This window comes from Python bivittatus, unplaced genomic scaffold (genome assembly GCF_059951505.1).
Source record: "Python bivittatus isolate LINGU-HERP-01145 unplaced genomic scaffold, Pbiv_v1 ctg000420_np1212, whole genome shotgun sequence".
Classification (NCBI taxonomy): domain Eukaryota; kingdom Metazoa; phylum Chordata; class Lepidosauria; order Squamata; family Pythonidae; genus Python; species Python bivittatus.
The window spans coordinates 591,046-616,642 of NW_028277061.1; the positions used below are offsets into that span (position 1 = coordinate 591,046).

The 25,597-nt window shown below is 43.1% G+C and overlaps 1 pseudogene and 2 gene segments (V, D, J or C); all 3 read right to left on the reverse strand.

The window, feature by feature from the left end:
* Positions 1–2,264: 2,264 nt before the first annotated feature.
* Positions 2,265–5,117, reverse strand: LOC148215866 (Ig gamma chain C region-like; annotated as a pseudogene).
* A 3,428-nt stretch (positions 5,118–8,545) lies between these two features.
* LOC112542930 (immunoglobulin heavy constant epsilon-like) lies at positions 8,546–18,147 on the reverse strand. The segment is given in 4 exon segments: positions 8,546–8,843; positions 10,938–10,969; positions 13,226–13,491; positions 17,979–18,147. Coding segments are annotated over 4 exon segments (765 nt in total).
* A 1,387-nt stretch (positions 18,148–19,534) lies between these two features.
* On the reverse strand, positions 19,535–23,786 carry LOC148215867 (immunoglobulin heavy variable 3-21-like). The segment is given in 3 exon segments: positions 19,535–19,845; positions 23,294–23,592; positions 23,676–23,786. Coding segments are annotated over 3 exon segments (656 nt in total).
* Between the last annotated feature and the right edge of the window lie 1,811 nt (positions 23,787–25,597).

A 25,597-nucleotide genomic window follows, 5' to 3' on the forward strand; every position in this document is an offset into this window, starting at 1 on the left:
AGCTGAGACCTCAAGGATTATGGTGGTAAGCAATTACTGCACAACTTGCTCTAAGCCACATATCAGGAGTTCTAGTCCAGTTCCTTCATTGGTGAGATACTTGGACATGGAGGTGAGCATTTAACATCAGCAGTATTAACTGGGGGGGGGGGGAGAATTTCAGAGTGGGTGCAAATGGAACATTTCATCATCTTTTCTTTCCTCTCCCTGGATTTTCCTAGGCACTGCATATGATCACATAAGAAAAAAAGAATCTGTGAGTGTGTGTGTGTGTCTATGTGTGTATAATCAGAAGTCCTCTGTAAATTATTGAGTTCCAGTAAGATATTGCTGGTGAAATATTCATTGTTTTTCATGGGCTGGAAATTGGAGAGCTGTTTCACACTGGTGCTTCCAGACTAGAAACCCCTCAATGTGCAACCCGTGATCTCTGCTTACTTTCTTTGAACACAGCTGTTCCAATAGACGGGTAGTCCATTAGAACAGGTTGGCTCTATCCAGGAATTGAAAACTCAAAAAGCAATGGGAGAGAACACCGCATTCACTGCCTTAAGGTGCAAGTAGGAATTATCTGCAGCCACCGCCACCAACTCCTCTTCGTGCCCTGCCCAGGCCTCCTTTGCTGACTGCTGGCCTCCTGCATTGGCACTGCAGAGGGAAGGAAGTAGGATCTGCTACCACATCCAGAAGGGGTAATCTGAGGGGTGCAAGAGATTGGCAGTGGGAGAAAGCAGGGAGGGACGCCATTGTGGGGAGCACAGTGCAGGGAAGAACAACCAAGTCTGAAAGGATCTGGCTTGGACATATCCCACTTCAATGGAACCCTGTGAGCCTGGATATCTTGCAAACCCTTCAGCCAGTCCAGGTAGGGGTGCTTGCACAGTTCTGCAAAGCCTGAAGATACCTCAGTAGTGTTGGGGGTGTCATATGGGCCAGTCTGATGAAATTAGTGTCATGTTGTGGTGCCTCAAGCCCTGCCCCTTTCCCCTGTGCTTTATGAGGTCTCACAGATGTCCCAAAGGGGTGGGGTTGATAGTATCATGAAACAACTTTGCAGCAGGAGCTTATGGACACCCATTGCACCCTTCTTTCATTCTCCTTTGGGTTTTATTCTAGGCCTTATCCCTCATTCCCAATAACTGTAACACCCTGGCAGGTAGGCACACCTGTGAAGAAATTTGATTCACTGCTATAACTCTTTCAGTGGTCTCCTCTCTCCAGTACTATTTTTTTCCAGGGAAGGAGATTCTGGGTGATGAATTAATACCTTACTCATGGGTCTAAGAACAGCCATGGAAGTGAACTGGGATTTCTCTTGGTCTTGCATTAACGCAGAACAGGGTGCTTTGGTCCTGAAACAAGAGCCTTTCTTCTACAAGCTTATAACATACTTATACTTACAATCCACAGTAAAAATGAAGCCATCTCTCACTTTCAGGTATGGCTTTACTTTTAATATGGCTTTCTGAGACTCTCCCTTGAGGAGTCTTTGGCTTTTTTGTGTTAGTTCTGAATCCTTGACACTGAAACAGGTTTTAGGCTGTGGAGCTGCAGTGAAAAGGGTAGCTTTGCCCAAACTGATTGGTTCAGAACCAGACTCCACAGAGAAATTGTGGCAAAGCAGCAATCGGCCCAAGGAGGTAGTTTGATCTAGGACGATGGTACACTTTTCAGGAAATAATCACAATTATGCATATTTCATCTGTTTTGACTTTTTCCTCATGAGCTAAGCAGCCTACATACAGAGAAGGGCACCCTTAAGAATACCGGAAAGTGGATAGGGGGCAGAGTGTAGAGGCTAATTGTCTGTCACCTTGATGGGTTCACCTCTCCGCTGAACCGTGAAGTTCAACGCGTTGGTCTAGACATATCCTTTCCGCTCTCTTCTCACTGCACAACAATGCAGCGAGGCTTAATTGGGGTACCCACACATACACCAGCTGAATCCATTGGCCTTCTTGGGATTCATAAGGAAACATGATGAGCCTTAAGCCTTGGGAGTATCAAGCCTTGGAGTATCAGCCTTAAGCCTTGACTCTGCTTTTCCAAACAGATGAGTCCCTTTCTCCTTCTAGACCTCACCCCTAAGGAGAAAAGAAAAGAACCTGAGATATTTCTTAGATGGTTTGCTTTTATTCATCAAGAAGCTAAATGGGTGCGTAGGGAAATAGTTAACATTTTCGTCTGACCATACCAGAGGCAAGTCTAGCATGGATTGAAATGGAGAAGCTGGTTGAGAGCAGTCTTCATTTTTTACCCTGAGATTATGACATGTTTCTTCGAGTGGCCTTCATGGGGAGGGTTTCATGACCACCCTGCAGGTGAAATGGTGGGACATCAACCAACCATTGCTGGGGATACCTAGTTTGCTGTACAGGAGGAAGACATCTTCATGCTTATTTTTCATAGCTGGGGTATTCACCATGTTGTCTTCTGGCAGAGGATTGTAGTTCTTTAGCCACAGGATATCAACATGTGATGGGTAAAAGTCATCCACCATGCAGATAAGAGACAATATTGTACCCGGGTTGAGCTCCTCTCGTGGGGGAGGGGCAACAGAGACCCTGGGTGCACTGCTCTTGCCTTGGTGAAGCATGAGGAATGAAACACAATGAGGAAACACAGGGCAAATTAGTGTCACCAAAAAATGGTTCACATCTCTTCCTAAACTATGATTTTTTTAGCTTTTGTGTATTAAATAAGCTCCTTGTTCATGTAAAATCACTAAATCATGGTTTGAAGCCCATTCTATGATTAGAGTCACACAATCTGCAAAGCCAAAAGCATGTTTTGTTCGCATGATATGTTTATCCAACCAGTATTATGGATTGTTGATGCACATGACAGACCATGCCTTTTCAGGTCTCTAAGCTTGCAGTGTGCCCAATATATTAAATTTTTTCCTACAACCCCTCAGCCCAAGGGAAAATAAGTCCATTAGTCCCCGTGAGGGACAACAAGGTAACTTCTGCCTTACATGCAGGCTTGGAAATTTTCTTTGTGATGGGAACAGTCAAGCAAGGATATTCCACTGTGCAGGTGAAAATCTCTCCTGATTCCCAATCAACGGGGAAGATGGGCAGGCGACTGAGGATGCTATGGTACCAATCTGTTCCTCCCTCATTTCCATTAAATCAGGATTCATGATCTCACTGTTCTCCCGAGACCAGGTAATTTTCAACTCCTGATCATTTTCCAGATGCCCCACCGAACAGCCGAGCTTGCTATTTCTATCTATGTACAAGGCTCCTGGTGTTGGGGGCAGAGTATACACATTAACAATACTGGAAGAACTGCTACTGACATCTAAAGAAAAATAATTAATGTCAGTTCCCTATTCAGCTCTCACTTTTCCCCCATCCCAGCAGGCTCTTGATATTTTCTATAGTGGAGCGGCTTTCAAGCTCAGTAAATATAAGTTCCTTGATATTGCCTCTTTATTTATGACTAGAGTCATCTAGTATGATAACACAGATTTGTCTTAAAAACAAAGGACACTACTGTAAAACCCAACTTAATGGGCCAACAATGGGAGGGAGGGCTTTTCATTTTTCCTGAAAGTTCATTAAATCTGAAAGTGGAATGACACCAATGTCTTGGGTCATTAACACAATGGCATGATTAGACACATCACCTAAATCACGGATGGTATAAATCATAAATGTCATCACCTTACAATAAATCTAAGGCAAATTCACTGCCTCCAGGTGGAGCCGTCACTTGCTTATTCATAATATACTCCTGCCTCTCACTTCCGCCTTCCAGCTATGGATGAAGTTTCCAAGAACACAGCAGAAGAGCTCTAAAGCTGCTGATTGGCTACCCTATTCAGTAAATCTACAGGTAAGGAAGGGTTCATCCCCATCTTTCTTCTTCCCTCAGGAACCCATCATCCTTGACACTGACAACAGTCTTGGCTTCTCCTTGTTTCCCAAAGGCCCGTGGTTTAGGGTTCCTAAACAGTTGCACAGGTCAAGAAAACAAAGAGTCCTTCACCTGATGACACATCATGAAAAAGAAAAGGAGGGGTTTAATATCCTTGGCCTTTGCCAAGAGCCACTGAGTTGGGAGGGGGTCATTTAGGTCCCGGAGGTCAACCTTCTACTCAAACCAAATTAAAGAATCGCAGACTGATGGCTGGTCATCCAGGGAAGGGGAGCCCAACACCATTCTGCATCATTGTTTCCACTATCCAAAACTCTGACTGTTAGGAATGTTCTTTCTCCATTGATACTTCCCACCCCAATCTTCTTTTCTTATCGATCACTTATCAGTAACAAAGGACAATTGGCCACCAGATTTCCATTATCAGATGCAGGCCTACAGCAGGTGACCCTCAACAAATTATTCATATCTGCTGTCTTAACTTCTGGATAGCATTCAATATTCCTTGGGAAATCTCTAAGTGTGATAATAGGTCACCTGCTAGGGGCAAAGCATAGTTACCAAGGCTCATGAAATGAAATTTGGTTTGATACCCAGATATTGCCTTCCAATTGAGCCAGAAAAATGTCCACTCTCCCTCTGATTTTCCTTTGGCAGGGGACCATCGTTCTTGTGCCCCAGAATATCAGTGTCCACTAGGGAAAACCCATTAATCATGCAGATAAGGGACAGTTCTTGTCTGCTTGGAATAATAATAATAATAATAATAATAATAATAATAATAATAATAATAATATTAATTAAATGTATATGTCGCCCAACTCCCGGCAGTTTAAAATGGTTAAAACATTTTGTGGTAAAGTACAATACAAAATACACAAAAATAGCACAAGAGAAAAGAACAACATTGGCAAAGAACACAGAACCAGAGGAGAAGAAGGACAAGAGGAGAAAGGAGGATCAGTCACCCTTGCCAAAAGCCTAGGCAAAAAGTCAGGCCTTTCAGGCCCTTCAAAATATCAGGAGGGTGGAAGCCGTTCAAATTTCACTGCTACATGGAAGGTGCACTCCAGACAGCACTGTTTAAGTGATGCAACCGAGAGCCCACCAACCCTGCAACACCAAATTGGCTGGGCAGAGAACTCACCTGGGGCCTGGCGTTGAGGTGTCAGGTAGAGGCTGTGTCCAGTGAAAAGGAACCCTGAAAAGAGAACGAGGATAATGGACCACATTGTGAAATTCAGATTGAAGTCTCAAAAGGGCTCTCAGCTCTTATATAGTTCCAGGAAGATTAAGGAAATTAGCTTCCTATTACGTAGCTAGAACTTCATGGAAAAAGTGAGCAGAGATAATTATAATTGGACAAAGGGCTTGGCACCACATGCACTTCTGTGTGTTTGGTTTTTTTTTTTCAGTTAATCATATTCATTTGGATTTCCTCCAATCCTATTAGAGTAAAGCTGACCCCAGAATAATATGGACTTGAGTGGCCACATGACCAGACTTGATTGAACACAATGTTGGCAACCGCTGAGAAATTTTATTTTTCTCTGATATTTTCGTCATTTTCAGTCCCAATTTAAAATGTCTAAAAAAAGTGCAGTGTCAAACATCTCCAGTATCTGGGGAATTCTCTGAGGTGAAGTCCACCCATCTTAAAGCAGCCAAGGTTGGAGAAAACGGGCTTTCTGGAATGCCACATGTAGTCACAGAATGGCTGAGAACCATCATATAATTCCAGACTAATAGAAGGAATTAATTTCCTAGTTTTCTAGCCTTTACATTTATCATGCTTGGCTGTTACCTTCTTCCTTTCCTCCTCAGAGAACTTTCTGTTTTTCTCTCTCTTGTCCATGTTCACAGTGCTGCACACAATGACACCAAAGCCCCAAGAGAGTGTTTTCCTCCATCCAAATAGGCTGAGCGACTGATCATGAGATTGAAGCCACCTGTGATACTACTTGGAGTCAATAGTCTGTCTGTATTATATCTATAGTCTTTTCAAGCAGCCCCCAAATGGGATTCAATGCTCTGTGAACTAAACTTTGGAGTTTTATGTGTAACTTTTTCCAGAAAGACAGTTGAACATACCTGGAAAGGCTATTTTTCACTCATTACTTCACTTCCACTTTCTCCAAGTCTGAAAGGTAGCTTCTGTAAACATATTACATTATGTCTCAGCAATACCCTCCTTAGTTCTCATGAGGAGAAAAGAGGGAGGCAAGAAGTGCACTCAGACTTGCAAGATTGATGTCAGCCCTCCAGGTTAGACCAGACTGGGAAACCAAAGTCAGGAATGTTAGTACTACCTTTATTATACAGTTAAACTAACAGCCTGGTCTGCAACATGGGGGTCCTACTGGACTCAGAGCTCCTGCCCAAAGAAGAGGGGGCAGCTGTGGCCAGGAGAGCCTTTGTTTGGGCTCATCTTATGTCCCAGCTCTGTCCTTTCCTCCACCAGGAGGACATTTAGGTGGTTGCTCACACTGTGGTCACCTCACAGTTGGACTCCTGCAATGTGTTCTACACTGGAACAGCCTTGAAATATATCCAGAAGCTATGGCTGGTACAAAATGAAGCAGTGCAAGCAGTAAAGGACACTTCACATGTGTCACCACTGTGACATGGGCAGCATTGGTGGACATTGGGCTTCTTGGTGCAATTCAAGGGGCTGGTCATCATCTAGAAAGCGCTTTGTGGCCTCGGGCCTGGTTATCTGGGGGACTGCCTGTCTGCAATTGTTTCTGCCTGCCTGATACATACAGACACAATGGGTGCACTCCAGGTCCCTTCTATCCAATATTTCCATTTTGTGGGACCAAGGAAGATGCCTTCCCTGTTGCTGCCCCTGCCTCTGAAACAGCATCACCCCAGAGACATGAATGGCACCCACTCTCCTGGGGTTCTGGAAAGCCCTTAAAACCTGGCTGTGCTTCCAGGCCTGTGTTTGTCATTGTATAGGGGTGGGCTGGGAGGTTTCATCTTTGGGCTGTTGATAGTTCTGGTGGTTTTAGTCTGGGCTGCCTGTTAGGTGTTCATGTTTCTTTTAGCCATTTGTATTGTTTGGGGGATTTTGTAAGCCCCCCAGAGTCTAACGAAGTGGGCAGCCGTAACAAATTATATAAATTAAATTAAATTATATTATATATAATTAGAAGTAGATAAAGGGGCATTTGATATCTTTCTATTGGTGAAGAGGGAAGAGACATTTAAACCCCTTACCTCTGCCTTAATATGAACCCTAGAGTTCAAGAAGTATGGAAAGACCACTATTAAAATCTCATTTTGATCGATTCTTTCACTCTTAATTTGAGAGAACGGACATCTTCTAAGTCTTAGTTGCTGATTACCTTCAAGGAAAACACAGATGGTGGAACTGCATTGTACAGAATCAAAAGATGCAATTTGAAAATAATGCTGGCTAAGGATGTAATCTGGAGGTCATCTAGTTGGAGGAGCACCAAGCAATAGAGAAGCTTGGGAGATTTCCATGCCACAATTTGCCACGTTATACTTAATCCATGAAATATGGAGACATCAAGTGATGAGTTGTACTAGTAAAGCAAACACGTCTACTTCATTCTTACTACTCCCTAGAGCCATTTGGCATGAAGGCTGAGGTGGCCAAGCAAAGCATGGTCAAACATTCAGACTGTGAATTTGGCTTAAGAGGTTCCTCTGTTGACAAATGAGTAATTACAGTATCTATTATTAAACTGTCCTCTTTGTCCTTCCCAGAACAACTCTGCTCAACACACATTGGACATAAAAGAATGGTTTCAGTTTGGAGCAGAGGTGGTGGGAGAGAGAAATTGTCATGGGAGAAGAGGGCATTGGAAAGTTCCCGAGTGGGAAATAAACACATTTTTAAACAGTGAAAATATTGGTGGATGTTTTCTAAAAGAAGAACGTATTGAATTGAACAAATGATGTTGACCAGAAGCCAAACTTTCAAAATTCATATCAGGAAATTTGGCTTGAAAAGAAAATCTCTGACTGTTATCCTGCTTTGTGGGGACTTGTTCTAAATTGTTAATTTCATTTCCAACATCATATTTAGTGCAACGTGGTTTCACTGCTGGTTTCACCTCATTTCATCTGTTTTGACTTTTTCCTCATAAGCTAAGCAGCCTACATACAGAGAAGGGCACCCTTAAGAATACCGGAGAGTGGATAGGGGGCAGAGTGTAGAGGCTAATTTTCTGTCACCATGATGGGTTCACCTCTCCACTGAACTGTGAAGTTCAACGCATTGGTCTAGACATATCCTTTCCACTCTCTTCTCACTGCACAACAATGCAGCGAGCTTAATTGGGGTACCCACACATACACCAGCTGAATCCATTGGCCTTCTTGGGATTCATATGGAAACATGATGAACTCCATTTGGAGTATCAGCCTTAAGCTTGGACTCTGCTTTTCCAAACAGATGAGCCCCTTTCCCCTTCTAGACCTCACCCCTAAGGAGAAAAGAAGAGAACCTGAGATATTTCTCAGATGGTTTGCTTTTATTCATCCAGAAGCCAAATGGGAAAGTAGGGAAATAATTAACATTTTCATCTGACTGTGCCAGAGGCAAATTTAGCATGGATTGAAATGGAGAAGCAGGTTGAGAGCAGTCTTCATTTTTTACCCTGAGATTTTGACACTTTCCTCTGAATTAACGTAATGGGGAGGCTTTACGGACCACCCTACAGATGAAACGTTTGTCATCTGACCAATCATCGCTGGGGATAGGCAGTTTTCTGTAGGTTAGGAAGGAATCTTTATTCTTATACTTGATAGCTGTGGTAGTCACAAAGCTGTCTTCTGGCAGAGGACTGTAATTCCTTAGCCACTGGATAACAATATCTTCTGGGTAAAACCCATTCAACATGCAGATAAGGATAACCTCTCTGCCTGTGTTGAGCTCCTCTTGAGGGGAAGGGAAGATGGAGACTCTGGGTGCACTGTCTTCCCTTGATGAAGCATGAAGAGTGAAACACAAAGAGAAAACATAGGGGAAATTAGTGGCAGCAATGAATGGTTCACATCTCTTGCTAAGCTATGATTTTTTTAGCCATTGTTCATTAAATAAACCCATTGTTCATGCATATCACTAAATCATGGATTGCAACCCATTCTCTGACTAGAGTCACATGCTGCTATTGACTAGAGCCAATAGCAAGTTTTGTTCACATGATGTATTTATTGTGATGGAATGGAATTATGAAGGCCAAGCTCAGGGAGATAAGCATTTTCTTAGCTCACCAGAACCACGTGGGAGGAACAAAAGGATGAGACTGGCACCTCCCTGAGGAATTCACACTGTTGTGGCTGGCTGACTTTGGGAATTGGGGTCTCAGTCTGGGAAGATTCTTGCTAGAGGTTGTAGCTAATAAACATAGCTGGACTGAATCTGCATGGTCTCTTGGAGTTCCTTGGGCTAGGCCTGACATCAATCTTCCCAGACTCTTACTACCTTCAAGACGAAGGAGTTTAAATCATGGCAATGGATCCCCAGGGAGCTAATTTGACACCACAGTTATTGGCAGCAGCCCTGCTACAGCATCATCAGCAAGTGGATGCACAAATTAATAACCTACAAGCAGCTATGGGACAACTAATATAGCAGCTCGGACCTGTAGCCCAGCCACTACCTCCCCCACCTCCTGTGTTGCTACGTTCACCTGGTAGCATGCCAGAAAAGTACGGAGGTGAGGTGGAGCAGATGAGAACCTTCCTGGCACAATGTGAGTTGTTCATGGACGCCAGACCGGGAGAGTTTGGCTTTTGTGATGAGTTTATTGAAGGGTGCTGCAGCCAAGTGGGCTACCCCTATCATAGAGACAGGGGATCCAATGCTCAACAACTACCAGAATTTCATCACGGCTTTCAGGGGGCATTTTGGAGATCCAGTGAGAAGATTAACTGCCTGTCGGGACATTTGTAAGGTCAGGCAAGGTGACAGACTGGTAAGGAGCCCAACACCATTTTGCATCACTCTTTCCACTATCCAAGTGTCAGGCCTAGCCCAAGGAACTCCAAGAGACCATGTAAATTCAGTCCAGCTATGTTTATTAGCTACAACCTCTAGCAAGAATCTTCCCAGACTGAGACCCCAGTTCCCAAAGTCCTCCAGCCATAACATTGTGAATTCCTCAGGAAGGTGCCAGTCTCATCCTCTTGTATCTCCCATGCTCCTCAGGAGATGTAAGAAAATGTTTTTCTCCCTGAACCTGGCCTTCATAATTCCATTCCATCACACCAAGTCTCTGACTGTTAAGAATGTTCTTTCTCCATTGATACTTCCCGCCCCAATCTTCTTTTCTTATCAATCACTTATCGGTACCAAAGAAAAATTAGCCAAGAGATTCCCATTATCAGTTGCAGGCCTACAGCAGGTGACCCTCAACAAATTATTCATATCTGCTGTCTTATCTGCTGGATTGCAGGGGGAAATCTCTAAGTGTGATAATATGTCACCTGCTGGGGGAAAAGCATAGTTACCAAATCTCATGAAATTAATTTGGATTGATGCCCAGATATTGCCTTCCAATTGAGCCAGGAAAATGTCCCCTGTCCCTCTTGTTTTCCTCTGGCAGGGAACCATAATTCTTGAGCCCCATTATATCAGTGTCTACTAGGGAAAACCTATAATCATGCAGAGAAGGGACAGTTGTGGTTTTCCTGGAATAACAACAACAACAATTGTAAACCATCCGGCTCCCAGCGATTCTTGGCAGTTTACAACTGTTAAAAAAAATTAAATAAAGTACAACACAAAACACACCAAGACAACACAAGACAAAAGAACAACAATGGCAAAGAACACAAAACAAGAGGGGAACAAGGACAAAGGGAGAAAGGAGGATCAGTCACCCTTGCCAAAAGCCTTGGCAAAGGGTTAGGTCTTTCTGGCCCTTCAAAATACCTGGAGGGTGGGAGCCATTCAAATTTCAGAGGGAACCTCATTGCAGAGGGCAGGCACTGCTACATGGAAGGTGCACTCCAGACAGATGGCACTGTTTAAGCGACGGAACCCAGGGCCCGCCAACCCTGCCACACCTTACCTGGGGCCTGGTTCTGAGGACTCAGTGGGAGGCTGTGTCCAGGGAAAAGGAACCCCAAAAAGAATAGGAGGAGGATTGACAGCATTGTGAAATTCAGATTGAAGTCTCACAAGGGCTCTGAGCAGTTATATAGTTCTAGGAAGATGAAGGAAATTAGCTTCCTAGTACGTAACCTGAGCTTCATGGAGAAAGCAAGCAGACATATTCATAATTGGAAGAGGGTCTTGGCACCACATGCAGTTCTGTGTGCTTCTTTGTTTTTTTCAGTTGGCTATATTCATTTGGATCACCTCCAATCCTGTTAGATTAAGGCTGATCCCAGTACAATATTGACTTGAATGGCCACATGACCAGACGTTATGGAACACAATGTTGGCAACTGCTGAGGAATTTTATTTCTCTCTGATCTTTTCATAATTTTCGGTCCGAATTAAAAATGTCTAGAAAGACTTAAGTGTGCAAGCATCTCCAGCAGCTGGGGAATTCTCTGAGTTGAACTCCACCCATCTTAAAGTGGCCAAGGTTGGAGAAACCTGGCTTTCTGGAATGCCACCTGTAGTCTCATAAGGGCTCAGAACCATCATTTAATTCCAGGTAGATGCAAGAATTGAACTTCCTAGTTTTGTAGCCTTTACTTTTACCATGCTTGGCTGTTACCTTCTTCCTTTCCTCCTCAGAGAACTCCCTGCTTTTCTTTCTCTTGTCCATCTTCACTGTGTTGCACACAATGATACAAAAGGCCCAAGTGATTGCTTTCCTCCATCCAAACAGGCTGAGTGACTGATCTTGAGGTTGAAGCCTCCTGTCATACTACTTGGAGTCAATAGTCTGTCTGTATCATACACACACACACACACACACACACACACACTCACCGACAGACATATATTCCTCCCCCCCCCCCAAGCAGCCCCAGAATAGGATCCGTTGGTCTCTGAAATTAATCTTTGAATTTGATCAGTAACTTTTTCCAGAAAGACAATTGAACATACCTCAAAAGGCTATTTTTCACTCATTACTTCACTTCCACTTTCTCCAAGTCTGAAAGGTAGCTTCTGTAAACATATTACATTATTTCTCAGCAAGACCCTCCCTAGTTCTCATGAAGATAAAAGAGGGAGGGAGGAAGTGCACTCAGACTTGCAAGATTGATGTCAGCCCTTCAGGTTAGACCAGACTGGGAAACCATAGTCATGAATGTTAATACTACCTTTATTATATAGTTAAACTAAAAGACTGGTCTGCAACATGGGGCTCCAAGAAATCTCCAGTTGTTGAATGTGGCAATTTAGGACTTCTGCTTCTGCTAAATTATTAATCACACCTAATACTCAACTGGAAGACCCTTTGCCCAGCTTCATGTCCATACAAGGCAGCAAACAGTGTAGCTTAGCCCCAACTGATTGGTCCAGAGCCAGACTCCACGGAGAAATTTATGCGCTAAGCAACCTACATACAGAGAAGGGCACCCGTAAGAATACAGGAAAGTGGATATGGAGCAGATTGTAGAGGACAATTGTCCTTGAACATGATGGGTTCAAATCTCCACTGAACCCGGAAGCTTACCGTGTTGGTTTAGACACATCCTTTCCACTCCTTTCTCTTTGCACACCACTGCAGTGAAGCTAAATTGGGTACCCACACATGTACCAGCTAAATCCATTCGCCTTCTTAGGATTCCTATGGAAAAATGATGAATTCCATTTGGAGGATCAGCCTTAAGCCTTGACTCTGCTCTTCCAAACAGATTAGCCCCTTTTCCCTTCGAGACCTCATCCCTAAGGAGAAAAGAACAGAACCTGAGATATTTATCCAATTGTTTGCTTTTATTCATCCATAAGCAAAATGGGTGAGGAGGGAAATAATTAAAGCTTTTGTCTGAGAGAGCTAGAGGCAAATCTAGCATAGATTGAAGTGAGGCAGCAGGTTGAGTGCAGTCTTCATTTTTAGCCCTGAGATTTTGACACGTTTGTCTCAGTGAACTTCATGGGGAGGGCTTCATGGACCACCATGCAGCTGTACATGTTGGGCTTGTTCCAATCAGTGCTGGTGATATTCAGTTTGGTGTAGGCAAAGATGGAATCTTCATTCTTATTCTTGTTCACGTGATGTATTTCTCAAACCAGTGCTATTTATTGTTGATACACATGACTGACCATGCCTTTTCAGGTCTCCAAGCTTGCAGTGAGCTCCATATATTAAGGATTTTCCTATAACCTCTCGGCCCAAGTGAAAATCATTCCATTACTCCCCGTGAGGCCCAACGAAGCAACTTCTTCTTTACCTACAGGCATACAAATTGTCTTTGTGATGGGAACATCCAAGTCTGGATTTTGCACTGCACAAGTGAAAATCTCTCCTGATTCCCAATCAACGGGGAAGATGGGGAGGTGACTGACAATGGTGTAGGTACCATTCTGTTCCTCCGTCATTGCCGTTTAGTCAGGATTCATGATTCCACTCTTCTCCCAAGACCAGGTAATTTTCAACCCTTGGTCATTTTCCAGGTTGCCCACCGAACAGCTGAGCTTGCTATTTCTATCTATGTACCAGGCTCTTGGTGTTGGGGGCAGAATATACCCATTAACAGCACTGGAGGAACTTCTTTTGCCATCCAAAGATAAAAAATTATGTCAGTTCCTTATTCAGCTCTCACTTTCCCACCATCCCAGCATGATCATGATCTTTTCTATACAGGAGCTGCTTTCGAGTATAGTACATATAAATCCCTTGATATTGCCTCTTTCTTTATGACTAGAGTCATCTAGTATGATAACGCAGAACTTTCTATCATCCATATGTCCTAAAGACAAAGGACGCTACTGTAAAACCCATTTTAATGGGCCAATTGGGGAAGCGGGTTTTTCATTTCTCCTGAAAGTTCATTAAATCTGAAAGCAGATGGACACCAATGACAGCTCTGTGTAGTGTTGCAGTAGTCAAGCCGTGACATGGCCAGGGCACGACTGACTGCCTGAAGGGCCCCCTCATTTGGAAAAAGCACAGCTGGTACACGGGATGAAGCTGGGGTGGAAATGGGAGAGCTGTTTTCACACTGGTGCTTCCAGAATAGAATCCCCTCCAGGTACAAACCATCATCTCTCCTTTCTTTCTTTGAAACCAGCTGTTCCAGTAGAGGGGTAGGCCAAACACTGATGGCTGTTTCTGGGAATTGAAAAGAGAACAAGCAATGGGAGAGAACATCCCATTTGCTGCCTCAAGGTACAAGTAGGAGTTCTTTCCTTGTTCATCCTTTCCTTCCAAAAATAAAGTTCTGAGAACTCTCTCATTGGGAAACGTGTTTCGGAAAAATTGGAAACAGGTGCAGCAATCTTTCTAGAGGGTGGTTTAGGCAAAATTTAGGCAAATGAGTCAGAGTAAATACACCCATTAAAATAAGCAGATGCACTGAAGTGGTGATATGTCTTCAGCACCAGCCTGCTAGGTTATATATGGAGGGTCATTTGGTTCAGAACAAGGTTGAAAGTACAGAGTGTCAATGTTGTGGTCAGAAGGTGAACATATTGGATGGCTTGTTTGATGTAACTATTAATTTGTTTGCAAAATATTCAATCTGAATTTCCCGTGTCATTAATTGAGGATCTGTCAGGTTTATCTGTACCTTTTTCCCAGAAGCAGAATTGAACGTACCTCAGAAGGCTATATTTTAACCATTACCTCACTTTTACTTTCTCCAAGGCTGGAAGGTAGCTTTTGAAAACATACTACTTTGTGTCTCAGGCTTAGTTCTCCCTAGTTCTCATGAAGATAAAAGAGTTAGGCAGGAAGTACATTCCAACTTGCAGTCCTCCAAGTTAGACCAGACTGGGAAACCAAAGTCAGGAATGGTAGTACTCCGTTTATGATATGGTGACAGTAACAACCTGGTTTGCAACTAGGGGGTCCTGCTGGACTCAGAGCTCCTGCTCAAAGAGCAGGGGGCAGCTGTGGCCAGGAGGGCCTTTGCACAGATTCATCTTATTTCCCAGTTGTGTCCTTTCCTCCACCAGGAGGCCCTTCAGGTGGTCACTCACACCGTGGCCACCTCACAATTGGATTCCTGCAATGTGCTGTACGGGTGGATGCCCATGAAGTATATCCAGAAGCTATGGCTGGTACAAAATGAAGCAGTGCAAGCAGTAAATGACACTTACATGATACCATGTGTCACCACTGCTACATGAGCTGCATTGGTGGCCAATAGGCTTCTGGGTGCAATTCAGGGGGTTGTTCATCATCTAAGAAGCTCTTTGTGGCCTACTGGTTATCTGGGGGACTCCCTGTCTGCAATTGTTTCTGCCTGCCTGATACATACAGACAGACTGGGTGCACTCCAGGTCCCTTCTATCCAATATTTCCATTTTGTGGGACCAAGGAAGATGCCTTCCCTGTTGCTGCCCCTGCCTCTGAAACAGCATCACCCCAGAGATAATTAAATTAAATTAAATTAAATTAAATTAAATTAAATTAGGGGTAGGTAAAGGGGCATTATATATCTTTCTTTTGTTGAGGAAGGATGAGAGGTTTAAACCCTTTACCTCTTCCTCAATATGGACCCTACAGTTCAAGAAGTATTGAAAGAGCAGTTTTAAAACATCATTTTGCTCGATTCTTTCACTACTAATTTCAGAGAATGAAGATGTTCTATGTCTCAGTTGCTGATCATTAAAAAGGAAAACACAGATGGTGGAGCCCCATTGTACAGAACTAGAAAGAAGCAATTTGAAAATAATGGTGGCTAATGAGGTCTTTTGAAGGTTGTCTAGCTGGAGGAGGCCCAAGCAGGAGAGAAGCTTGGGAGATTTCCATGGGGCATTTTGCCATATTATAATTAATCCATGAAATGTGGAGACATCCAGTGATGAGCTATACTAGCAAAGCAAACAGATCTACTCCACTCTTGCTTCTCCCTAGAGTCATTTGGCACAAAGGTCAAGGTGGCTGAGCAAAGCATGGTCAGACATTCAGACTGTGAATTTGGCTTAAGAGGTTCCTCTGTTGACAAACGAATAATTACCTATTATTAAACTGTCCCCTTTGTCCTTCCTAAAGCAGCTCTGTTCAAAACACTTTGGACGTAAAACAATGGTTTCAGTTGGGAGCAGAGGTGGCGGGAGTGATAGTGGTGGGAGAAGAGAGCATTGGGAAATTCAAGAGTGGGTAATAAATACATTTTTAAACAATGAAAATATTGGTGGACGTTTTCTAGAAGAAGAACTTATTAAATTGTAAAAATGATGTTGACCGGAAGCCAAATTTCAAAATTCATATCAGGAAATTTGGTTTGAAAAGAAAATCTCTGACTGTTATCCTGCTTCATGGGCAGTTGTTCAACATTGTTAATTTCATTCCCAACATCATATTTAGTGCAACATGGTATCACTGCTGAATCTCAGCTTTTGACAAAACAGAGAAATCTCCTGCAAGATGTTCAAAGTGGCAGTTTATGACTTCAGCTTCTGCTTCTGCTAAATGATTAATCACACATGATCCTCAGCTAGAAGATCCCTTGCCCAGCTTTGTGTCCTTACATGGTGCAAGAAGAACTTGCACAGAAACTCATGTCCTCGTTACAGTTTTAGACTGCTATGATATGCTTCACATGGGGCTGCCAATTGGGGAGTGTCCATGTGCGCATCACTTCCGGTCCCCAGTCTCTGCAGCCACTGCTGTCTTCTTCTCTCACTGCCCTGCCTAGGCCTCCTTTGGTGACTGCTGGCCTCCTGCATGGGCACTGCAGAGGGAAGGAAGTAGGAGCTCCTGCCACAACCAGGAGGGGGCAATCCGAGGGGTGCAAGAGATTGGCAGTGGCAACAAGCAGAGAGGGACGCTATTTTGGGAGCACAGTGCAGGGAAGGAGAACCACATGGGAAGGGAGCTGGCTTGGATGCACCCCAATTCGCTGGAACCCTATGAGACTGAATATCTTGCAAACCCCTTCAGCCAACCCAGGTTGGAGAATTCTGCAAAACCTGAAACTTCTCTCAGTAGTTTTGGGGGTGTCACATGGCTCAATCTGATAAAAGGAATGTAGTCTGGTGGTGTCATAAGCCCCCCCCCTTCCTCAATCTCTTATGATGTCACACGTATGTTCCAAAGGGGTGCAATTTATAGTACCATGGCACAAAGTTGCAGCGGGAGCCTATGGACACCCATATCACCCTTTCTTTCATTGTTCCTTTGGTTTTATTCTAGATGAAGGACCTCACTCCCAATAACTGTGACACCCTGGCATGTGGGCTCACCTGTTAGGACATTTTATATCTTGCCATAGTTCTTTCAGTGGTCTCCTCTCTCAGGCACTATTGATTTCCAGAGAAAAATTCTGGGTGATGAATTAATGAATTAATGAATTAATGCTTCACTCTTCCACAGCCATGGAAGTGGATTGGAATTTCTCTTGTTCCTGCCATAAGACAGAACAGGGTGCTTTGGTCCTGAAATAGGAGCCTCTCTTCCCCACACTTACAACTTACTTATACTTACACTCCACAGTAAAACTGAAGCCATCTCTCACTTTCAGGTATGGCTTCACTTTATTAAGGCTTTTTGAAAGTCTCCCTTGAGGACTCTTTGGCTTTTTTGTATTAATTATCTATCCTTGAACCTGAAACAGATGTTATGTTATGGTCCTGCAGAGAACAGTGTAGCTTGGCCCCAATGGATTGGTCCCAGAGCCAGACTCCACAGAGAAATTGTGGCACTAAGGCAGTTGGCCAAAGGAGGTGATTGGATCTAGGATGAGGGGATACTTTTCAGTAAATAATCACAATTACACATATTTCATCTGTTTTGACTTTTTGCTCATGGGCTAAGCAGCCTACATACAGACAAGGGCACCCTTAAGAATACAGGAAAGTAGATAGGAAGCAGAGTGTAGAGGATAATTGTTCATTGCCTTGATGGGTTCAACTCTCCACTTGAACCCTGAAGCTCACCACATTGGTTTAGACACATCTGTTCCACTCCCTTCTCAGTGCACAACACTGCAGTGGAGATGAATAGGGGTACCCACACATAGTACAACAGCTAAATCCTTACCTGCAGGCTTCAAAGTTTTATTTGTGATGGGAACAGCCAAGCCTGAATATTCCACCACATACTTGAAAATCTCCCCTGATTCCCAATCAACGGGGAAGATTGAGAGGTGACTAAAACCGGTGTAGGTACCATTCTTGTCTTCTGTTGTTTCCATTAAATCAGGATTCATGATTCCACTCTTCTCCCGAGACCAGGTAATTTTTAACCCTTGGTCATTTTCCAGATTGCCCACTGCACAGCTGAGCTTACTATTTCTATCTATGTACCAGGCTCTTGGTGTTGGAAGCAGAGTATAAAAATTAACAGCACTGGAGGAACAGCTACTGCCATCTAAGGATAAATAATTAATGCCAGTTCCCTATTCAGCTCTCACTTTTCCCCCATCCCAACAGGCTCTTGAACTTTTCTATAGTGGAGCTGCTTTCGAGTTTAGTACGTATAAGTCCCTTGATATTGCCTCTTTATTTATGACTAGAGTCATCTAGTATGATAACGCAGAACTTTCTATCATCCATATGTCCTAAAGACAAAGGACGCTACTGTAAAACCCATTTTAATGGGCCAATTGGGGAAGCGGGTTTTTCATTTCTCCTGAAAGTTCATTAAATCTAAAAGCAGATGGACACCAATGACAGCTCTGTGTAGTGTTGCAGTAGTCAAGCCGTGACATGGCCAGGGCACAACTGACTGCCTGAAGGGCCCCCTCATTTGGAAAAAGCACAGCTGGTACACGGGATGAAGCTGGGGTGGAAATGGGAGATCTGTTTTCACACTGGTGCTTCCAGAATAGAATCCCCTCCAGGTACAAACCATCATCTCTCCTTTCTTTCTTTGAAACCAGCTGTTCCAGTAGAGGGGTAGGCCAAACACTGATGGCTGTTTCTGGGAATTGAAAAGACAACAAGGATTGGAGAGAACATCACATTCGCTGCCTTAAGGTACAAGTAGGAGTTCTTTCCTTGTTCGTCTTTTCCTTCCAAAAATAAAGTTCTGAGAACAGATTCATCTTATTTCCCAGTTGTGTCCTTTCCTCCACCAGGAGGCCCTTCATATGAACTACCAGAAGAGCAAAACAGAACCCTCACCCCCACCAGCACTGGCAAGGCATGTCACAGTATATAAATAGAGAGCAAACCCCATCCCATTTTAGCACTGACGATGTTACCTAGCTGGGTAATGAAATGTTTGCAAGAAAAGAACCAAGCTCAGAGAACCCCAAGGACTCCACAAAAAGGGATTGAACTGCATAATAATATATAAAGGAAGTCTTGTAGCTAAAGAATTCATATTTCTACCTCTAATTAAATCTTTATTCTTTTTTTTAAAAACCCCACAGTTTATTCAACTGCCAAGGAATTTCCTTCTTCTTTCCCACCCAAATGCTAAACAGGTACCCCATGGCTTTATTGAAAATTAAATGTGGGCTCCCACTTGCTATGATGTAGATTTATTTGCTGCTTCTCATTCCAATTACACAAATTCAACCTTCTGTGACTGAATCAACTTGAAGAGCTGCTCAGAGAAAGAGAAGGTTCTTGCTTGGCTTCAGATTCACTTCATCTCACTGTGTCCCTTGCACAGTAATAGTGTCCCGTGTCCTCCGGCTTCAGGTTGTTAATTTGCAAATAGAGTTGGCTCTTGGCATTGTCCCTGGAGATGGTGAAGCGTCCCTTGACTTTGAGTAGAATTTCCCACTGGAATCACTATATATGAGTGCAACCCATTTCAGTCCTTTCCCAGGATACTGTCTCACCCAGTGCATCCAGTTGCTCCTGAAGGTGAATCCAGAGGCTTGGCAGGAGAGACGGAGGGACTCTCCAGGCCTTTTCAAGTCCCCTCCAGACTCCACCAACTGGACCTCTGACTGGACTCCTAAAAAGAAAGAAATGTTAATCAGCTATCCTGTATACAGGAATTAAAATGGAAAGAAACAATTACCTCTGAGGACTGCTAGTAAGTGACCAAGTTTATCCACAGGATAATTTTTGCTCCCTCTAATGGATGGAGGGAAATTGACAGGAGAGGATTCAGGAAAGTGCACAGACTTTGTGTTGATGGGTGTCGCCTGACAAGGGAAACCATGGGGCACCTTTAAAGAGGAAATTGTGACCCGGTTTACATATTGCTTGGGATAAAAGAGCCCCTCATTTCTTTAACTTAAGATTTCTTTGCACATAACTTACATGGGTGATTTTCTCATAACTTTCCAGTCCTAGGAAAAGTGATGGCAGACTTTTTTTTCTTTTTCTTTTTTTCCCGTGAATTCATAGGAGAAGTGCAGGTTTACACTAGAGTAATTAAAACAAACCCTTGCAAAATTTCACCATTTCTGAAAAGTGGCTCAAGGTAACAGAGAATGAAGATGCACTAAGAATTTTTGAAAGTGGCATGTTAGAGACAGAACATGAAAAGAACACATCTGAATTCAGGAAAAAAAATTCCAGCTTTTTTCCCCTTTACCATGATGCTCTTTTGAAAACCCCCCAAAGAATTGAATGCTGACCAAGCCATGAGGCAGAAATTGTAAGTCAGAGATGAATTAGAGAAATCAGAGGGAGAGAAGAAATAGATTGAGCCTGTGGGATGTTCTTTGCTTATTAGACTGGTTTTTAATTTGGCAGTTGTATGATTTTAATACATTGCTGGTTTTGGTTGCTATTTTCTGGGGTGTTTTTATCAGTTGTTAACCAGAGTTGATTCCACAAGATGGGCGGCCATCCAAATTGAAATAATAATAATAATGTCAATAGTAACAGTAATACCAATACTGATAAAAATACCACCAAAAACACTCTGTCTGTGGACTGAGAAATACTAAGAAATCACTTTGTTTTCTCCAAAAAATTCAGTTTGCTCTATATTTAGCAAAGCACATCAGTTGTCAACTCAGACATGGCTTCAGAGTGAGGATCGGACCCTCTTGAGATGTGAAATTTTCTTGAGACCTTTTCAGTGAACTCTTATGGGAATAACAGAAAAAATAATGATGCCTCCAAAATGAGACAATATCTAATGACCCTTGTTTCATTTCCGTAACCCCACCTCTACTGGGGGGCATAGGCAATGGGATTTAGTGTGACAACGCTGCCCCCTGGTGTAAAAGGTGAGGAGGAGAGGCATCTACTTATTCTCCAAGGAGAAACTTTTGGAGTAGATATTTCCTCAATATGTGTCTGGCTGTTTGGGGATTTAGAAGGATTATTCCAAGGTTTCATTTCTTGTCTTCTGCTGTGATCCTAAATGACCACATCCCATTCCAGTATTTCTTTTCTGAAGCCAGATCGCCTTGTAAACAAAAAGGGTGAGGAGGAATTTTCAGGCCATTTTTGTCATTTTCAATTTTCTTCCAGCAAACTCTCTAATTGGATACTTGGAACCAAAGAATCCTAAAGTTCTCACTAGATGGGTGATATCATCTTCTCACGTACAGATACAAAAGAAATCCCTCTGTTATGAAAGCAGAGGGAACAAATTGGAACAATAGTATTGCATTGGCCTTTGTCCTCTCATTCTACCCCACATGCTCTATTGGAGTTAGCTGGAAAACGGATGCAGAAGTACAAAGATTAAGTTTATAATAAATTAGCTCTTGTGAAATAAATTAGATCCTACAGTTAGATGTGCATTAGAATCCAAAGAACATCTTTTCAGAACTTTTAAGGGAAAAAATGGTGGATGGAATTCCAAAAGAAGGGAGGGATAATGTTCCCTCAACATCTTGGCACCCCTCCATGGAGTTCATTGCAATGTGTCACTGTACTATACGCATAACTTGGAACTGATAAACAAGTGATTAATTAGAATGAATGACCAAATATGCATTTATTTCAAGTTAAATAAAACTGTACACTGCAGCTCTCCATCAGTTCAGAATATTGTTCCTAAAATCAATTCTTCAATGCAATACAGAGAACAATTGTTTGGACAGCCACTGGAATATAACACAATTTGGTTCAAAAATTGTGATAAACCACTATTTCCTTATCCATGGTTTCTTAAAGAAACTAGAATTGATTAGATACCAACACAATACTAGGAGAAGAAAGAATGATTTGCACAGCAGAGTTTCTGGGCCGACTCAACACCCAAAATCAAAGTCAAGGAAACCACATTACCGTTAACTTGTCCTTCTGTGGGGCTGAGAAAGGGGAAGGAATAATGTGGTATCTTCAAGCCGATTCACTTAACCCTAAAATAGGAAAGAAGGACTGGTGTGAACTTTGTTTCATTTTATAGTGAGGGCTGTAATTTCAGTAAGTTTTCATCCAACAAGGGTGGAAATGATCAGTCTCAGAACTGCCATCTCCTCTGAATACACTCTTTCTACAGGCTCCATATTCAGTGGGATTTTGCAGACCAACAGTGCTCCCTATTTAAAACCAAGGAAGGTGAGGCAGAAGGCTTAACCGTCCAGAGAAATGCAGGGTTTCTAATAGGGAAAGAGAGGTTGGAAGGGGTTCCAGAGCAGCAGAAGACCTAAGGAGGTCCCGTGAGAGAGGTGGGGAGGCAATTTTCCTGAAACTCCTAGAATACAACTTTCTCTAGAATTGGCTTAAGAATCCCTGTTCTACATTCCTTTGCTATTTTATAAGTATTACAATGTGACCACTTTTTTGCTACCCTTTTGTTACCCACATTATTTTCTGGCTTCTGCCCCCTTCCTCGGTGTCACACCACACCAAATTGTTGGGAGTCTTACAGCACCCTTTTTTATTACATGGCTACATTTCTACTGCTAGCAGAGGAATATGATTTGAAACGTATCTAAGGTTTCAAATACCTGTGTGTGTGTTTGCATGAGTGTGCATGTGTATGTAGAGAGAGTGTGTGTGTATGCATGTGTGTGTGTGTATACACACACACACACACACATACAGGAACAAAGAGACACATACAAAAAAAGAGGGAGAGGGACTGGGTCTCAAGAAAGAATAGAGGAGAACTGAACTGTAAAACCAATAAAATGATTAAGAGTTCTAATTAATGAATCCCATTTTGTATTTCTAAAGATTTTCTGAGAAGTTGTAAATCCTTTGCCATTGCCATCTTTAGATTTTTTTTTTTTTTAACTATTCAGTTTATTTTCTTTGCTGAGATTTTCTGGTTTCCTCCCATCCGAATGGGAAACAGCTCCTGTGGTGCTCATGCCAAGATCAGCTCTTCCTCCCTCTTGGCAAGAGGGTACCTTTCTCAGGTCCCTCACAAGATTCATTGAAAAATCCAGCCTTCTGGGGTTGAACTGATTTTGAGAGTTGCTTCTATGAATGGCAGCTTTTTGCCAGGCTTCAGATTCACTTCCTCTCACTGTGTCTCACACAGTAATAGAGTCCCGTGTCCTCCAGCTTGAGGTTGTTCATTTGCAGATACAGCTGGCTTTTGGCATTGTCCCTGGAGATGGTGAAGCGTCCCTTGACTTTGTCTGAGTAGTAAATCGTGCTGGAACTGGAGCTTATGAGTGCCACCCATTCCAGTCCTTTCCCCGGATACTGTCTCACCCAGCTCATGTCATAGCTACTGAAGGTGAATCCGGAGCCTTGGCAGGAGAGACGGAGGGAACCTCCAGGTCTTCTCACATCCCCTCCAGACTCCAACAACTGGACCTCAGATTGGACACCTAAAAAGAAGCATGTTTTAATGAGCTGTTCTTTATAGGATAACAATAAAGATAAATAAAATCTGTTTAGAGGGAAGAATTACCTCTGACGACTACTAATAAGGACACCACATTTAGCCACAGGATCATTTTTTCTCCCTCTAATGAATGGAGGGAATTGACAGGAGAGGATTCGGGAAAGTGCACAAACTTTGTGTTGGTGTGATCTGTCAAGGGAAACCATTTGGCTCCTTTAAAGGGGAAATGGTGCCCTGATTTACATATTGCTTGGGATAAAAGAGCCGCTCAGGGCATGTATCACATAGATTTCTTTGCACACACCTTTGTTGTTGTTTAGTCGTTAAGTCGTGTCCGACTCTCCGTGACCCCATGAACCATACTGCGCCAGGCCTTCCGGTCCTTCACTGCCTCCCTGAGTTTGCTCAGTTTCATGCTCATTGCTTCAGTGATGCTATCTAACCATCTCATCCTCTGCCGTCCTCTTCTCCTTTTGCCTTCAATCTTTCCCAGCATCAGGGTCTTCTCCAAAGAGATCTCTCTTCGCATTAGGTGACCAAAATATCTGAGCTTGAGCTTCATTATCGATCCTTCCAATGAGCAATCAGGGTTGATTTCCTTTAAGATTGACTGGTTTGACCTCCTAGCAGTCCAGGGGACTCTCAAGAGTCTTCTCCAGCACCACAGTTCAAAGGCATCAATTCTTCGGCGCTCGGCCTTTTTTATGGTCCAGCTCTCACAGCCATACATTACTACTGGAAAAACCATAGCTTTGACTATGCGGATCTTTGTCGGCAAGGTGACGTCTCTGCTTTTTAATATGCTATCTAGGCTTGCCATAGCTTTCCTCCCAAGGAGCAAGCGTCTTTTAATTTCATGGCTGCAGTCTCCATCTGCGGTGATCTTGGAGCCCAAATAAATGAAGTCTGTTACTGCTTCCATTTCTACCCCTTCTATTTGCCACGAATTGATGGGTCCAGATGCCATGATCTTAGTTTTTTTAATGTTGAGTTTCAAACCAGCTTTCGCACTCTCCTCTTTCACCCTCATCAAGAGGCTCTTTAGTTCTTCTTCACTTTCTGCCATTAGGGTGGTATCGTCTGCATATCTGAGGTTGTTGATGATTCTCCCTGCAATCTTAATTCCGGCTTGTGATTCTTCCAGCCTGGCATTTCTCATGATGTACTCTGCATATAGGTTAAATAAGCAGGGTGACAGTATACAGCCTTGTCGTACACCTTTCCCTATTTTGAACCAATCGGTTGTTCCGTGACTGGTTCTAACTGTTGCTTCTTGGCCTGCATACAGATTTCTCAGGAGACAGGTAAGGTGGTCTGGTACTCCCATCTCTTTAAGAATTTGCCACAGTTTGTTGTGATCCACACAATCAAAGGCTTTTGCATAGTCAATGAAGCAGAAGTAGATATTTTTCTGGAACTCTCGTGCTTTCTCCATGATCCAGCGAATGTTGGCGATTTGATCTCTAGTTCCTCTGCCTCTTCGAAACCCAGCTTGTACATCCGGTAGTTCTCGGTTCATGTATTGCTGAAGCCTAGCTTGTAGGATTTTGAGCATAACCTTGCTAGCATGTGAAATGAGTGCAATTGTGCGATAGTTTGAGCATTCTTTGGCATTGCCCTTCTTTGGAATTGGAACGTAAACTGACCTTTTCCAATCCCGTGGCCACTGTTGCGTTTTCCAAACTTGCTGGCATATTGAGTGCAGCACTTTAACACCATCGTCTTTTAGTATTTTAAATAACTCAGCTGGAATACTGTCATCTCCACTAGCTTTGTTGTTAGCAATGCTTCCTAAGGCCCACTTGACTTCACTCTCTAGGATGTCTGGCTCAAGGTCAGCGATCACACCAGCGTGGACATCAGGGACATTAAGATCTTTCTTGTATAGTTCTTCTGTGTATTCTTGCCACCTCTTCTTAATCTCTTCTGCTTCTGTTAGGTCCCTGCCTTTTTGTCCTTTATCATGCCCATCTTTGCACTAAACGTTC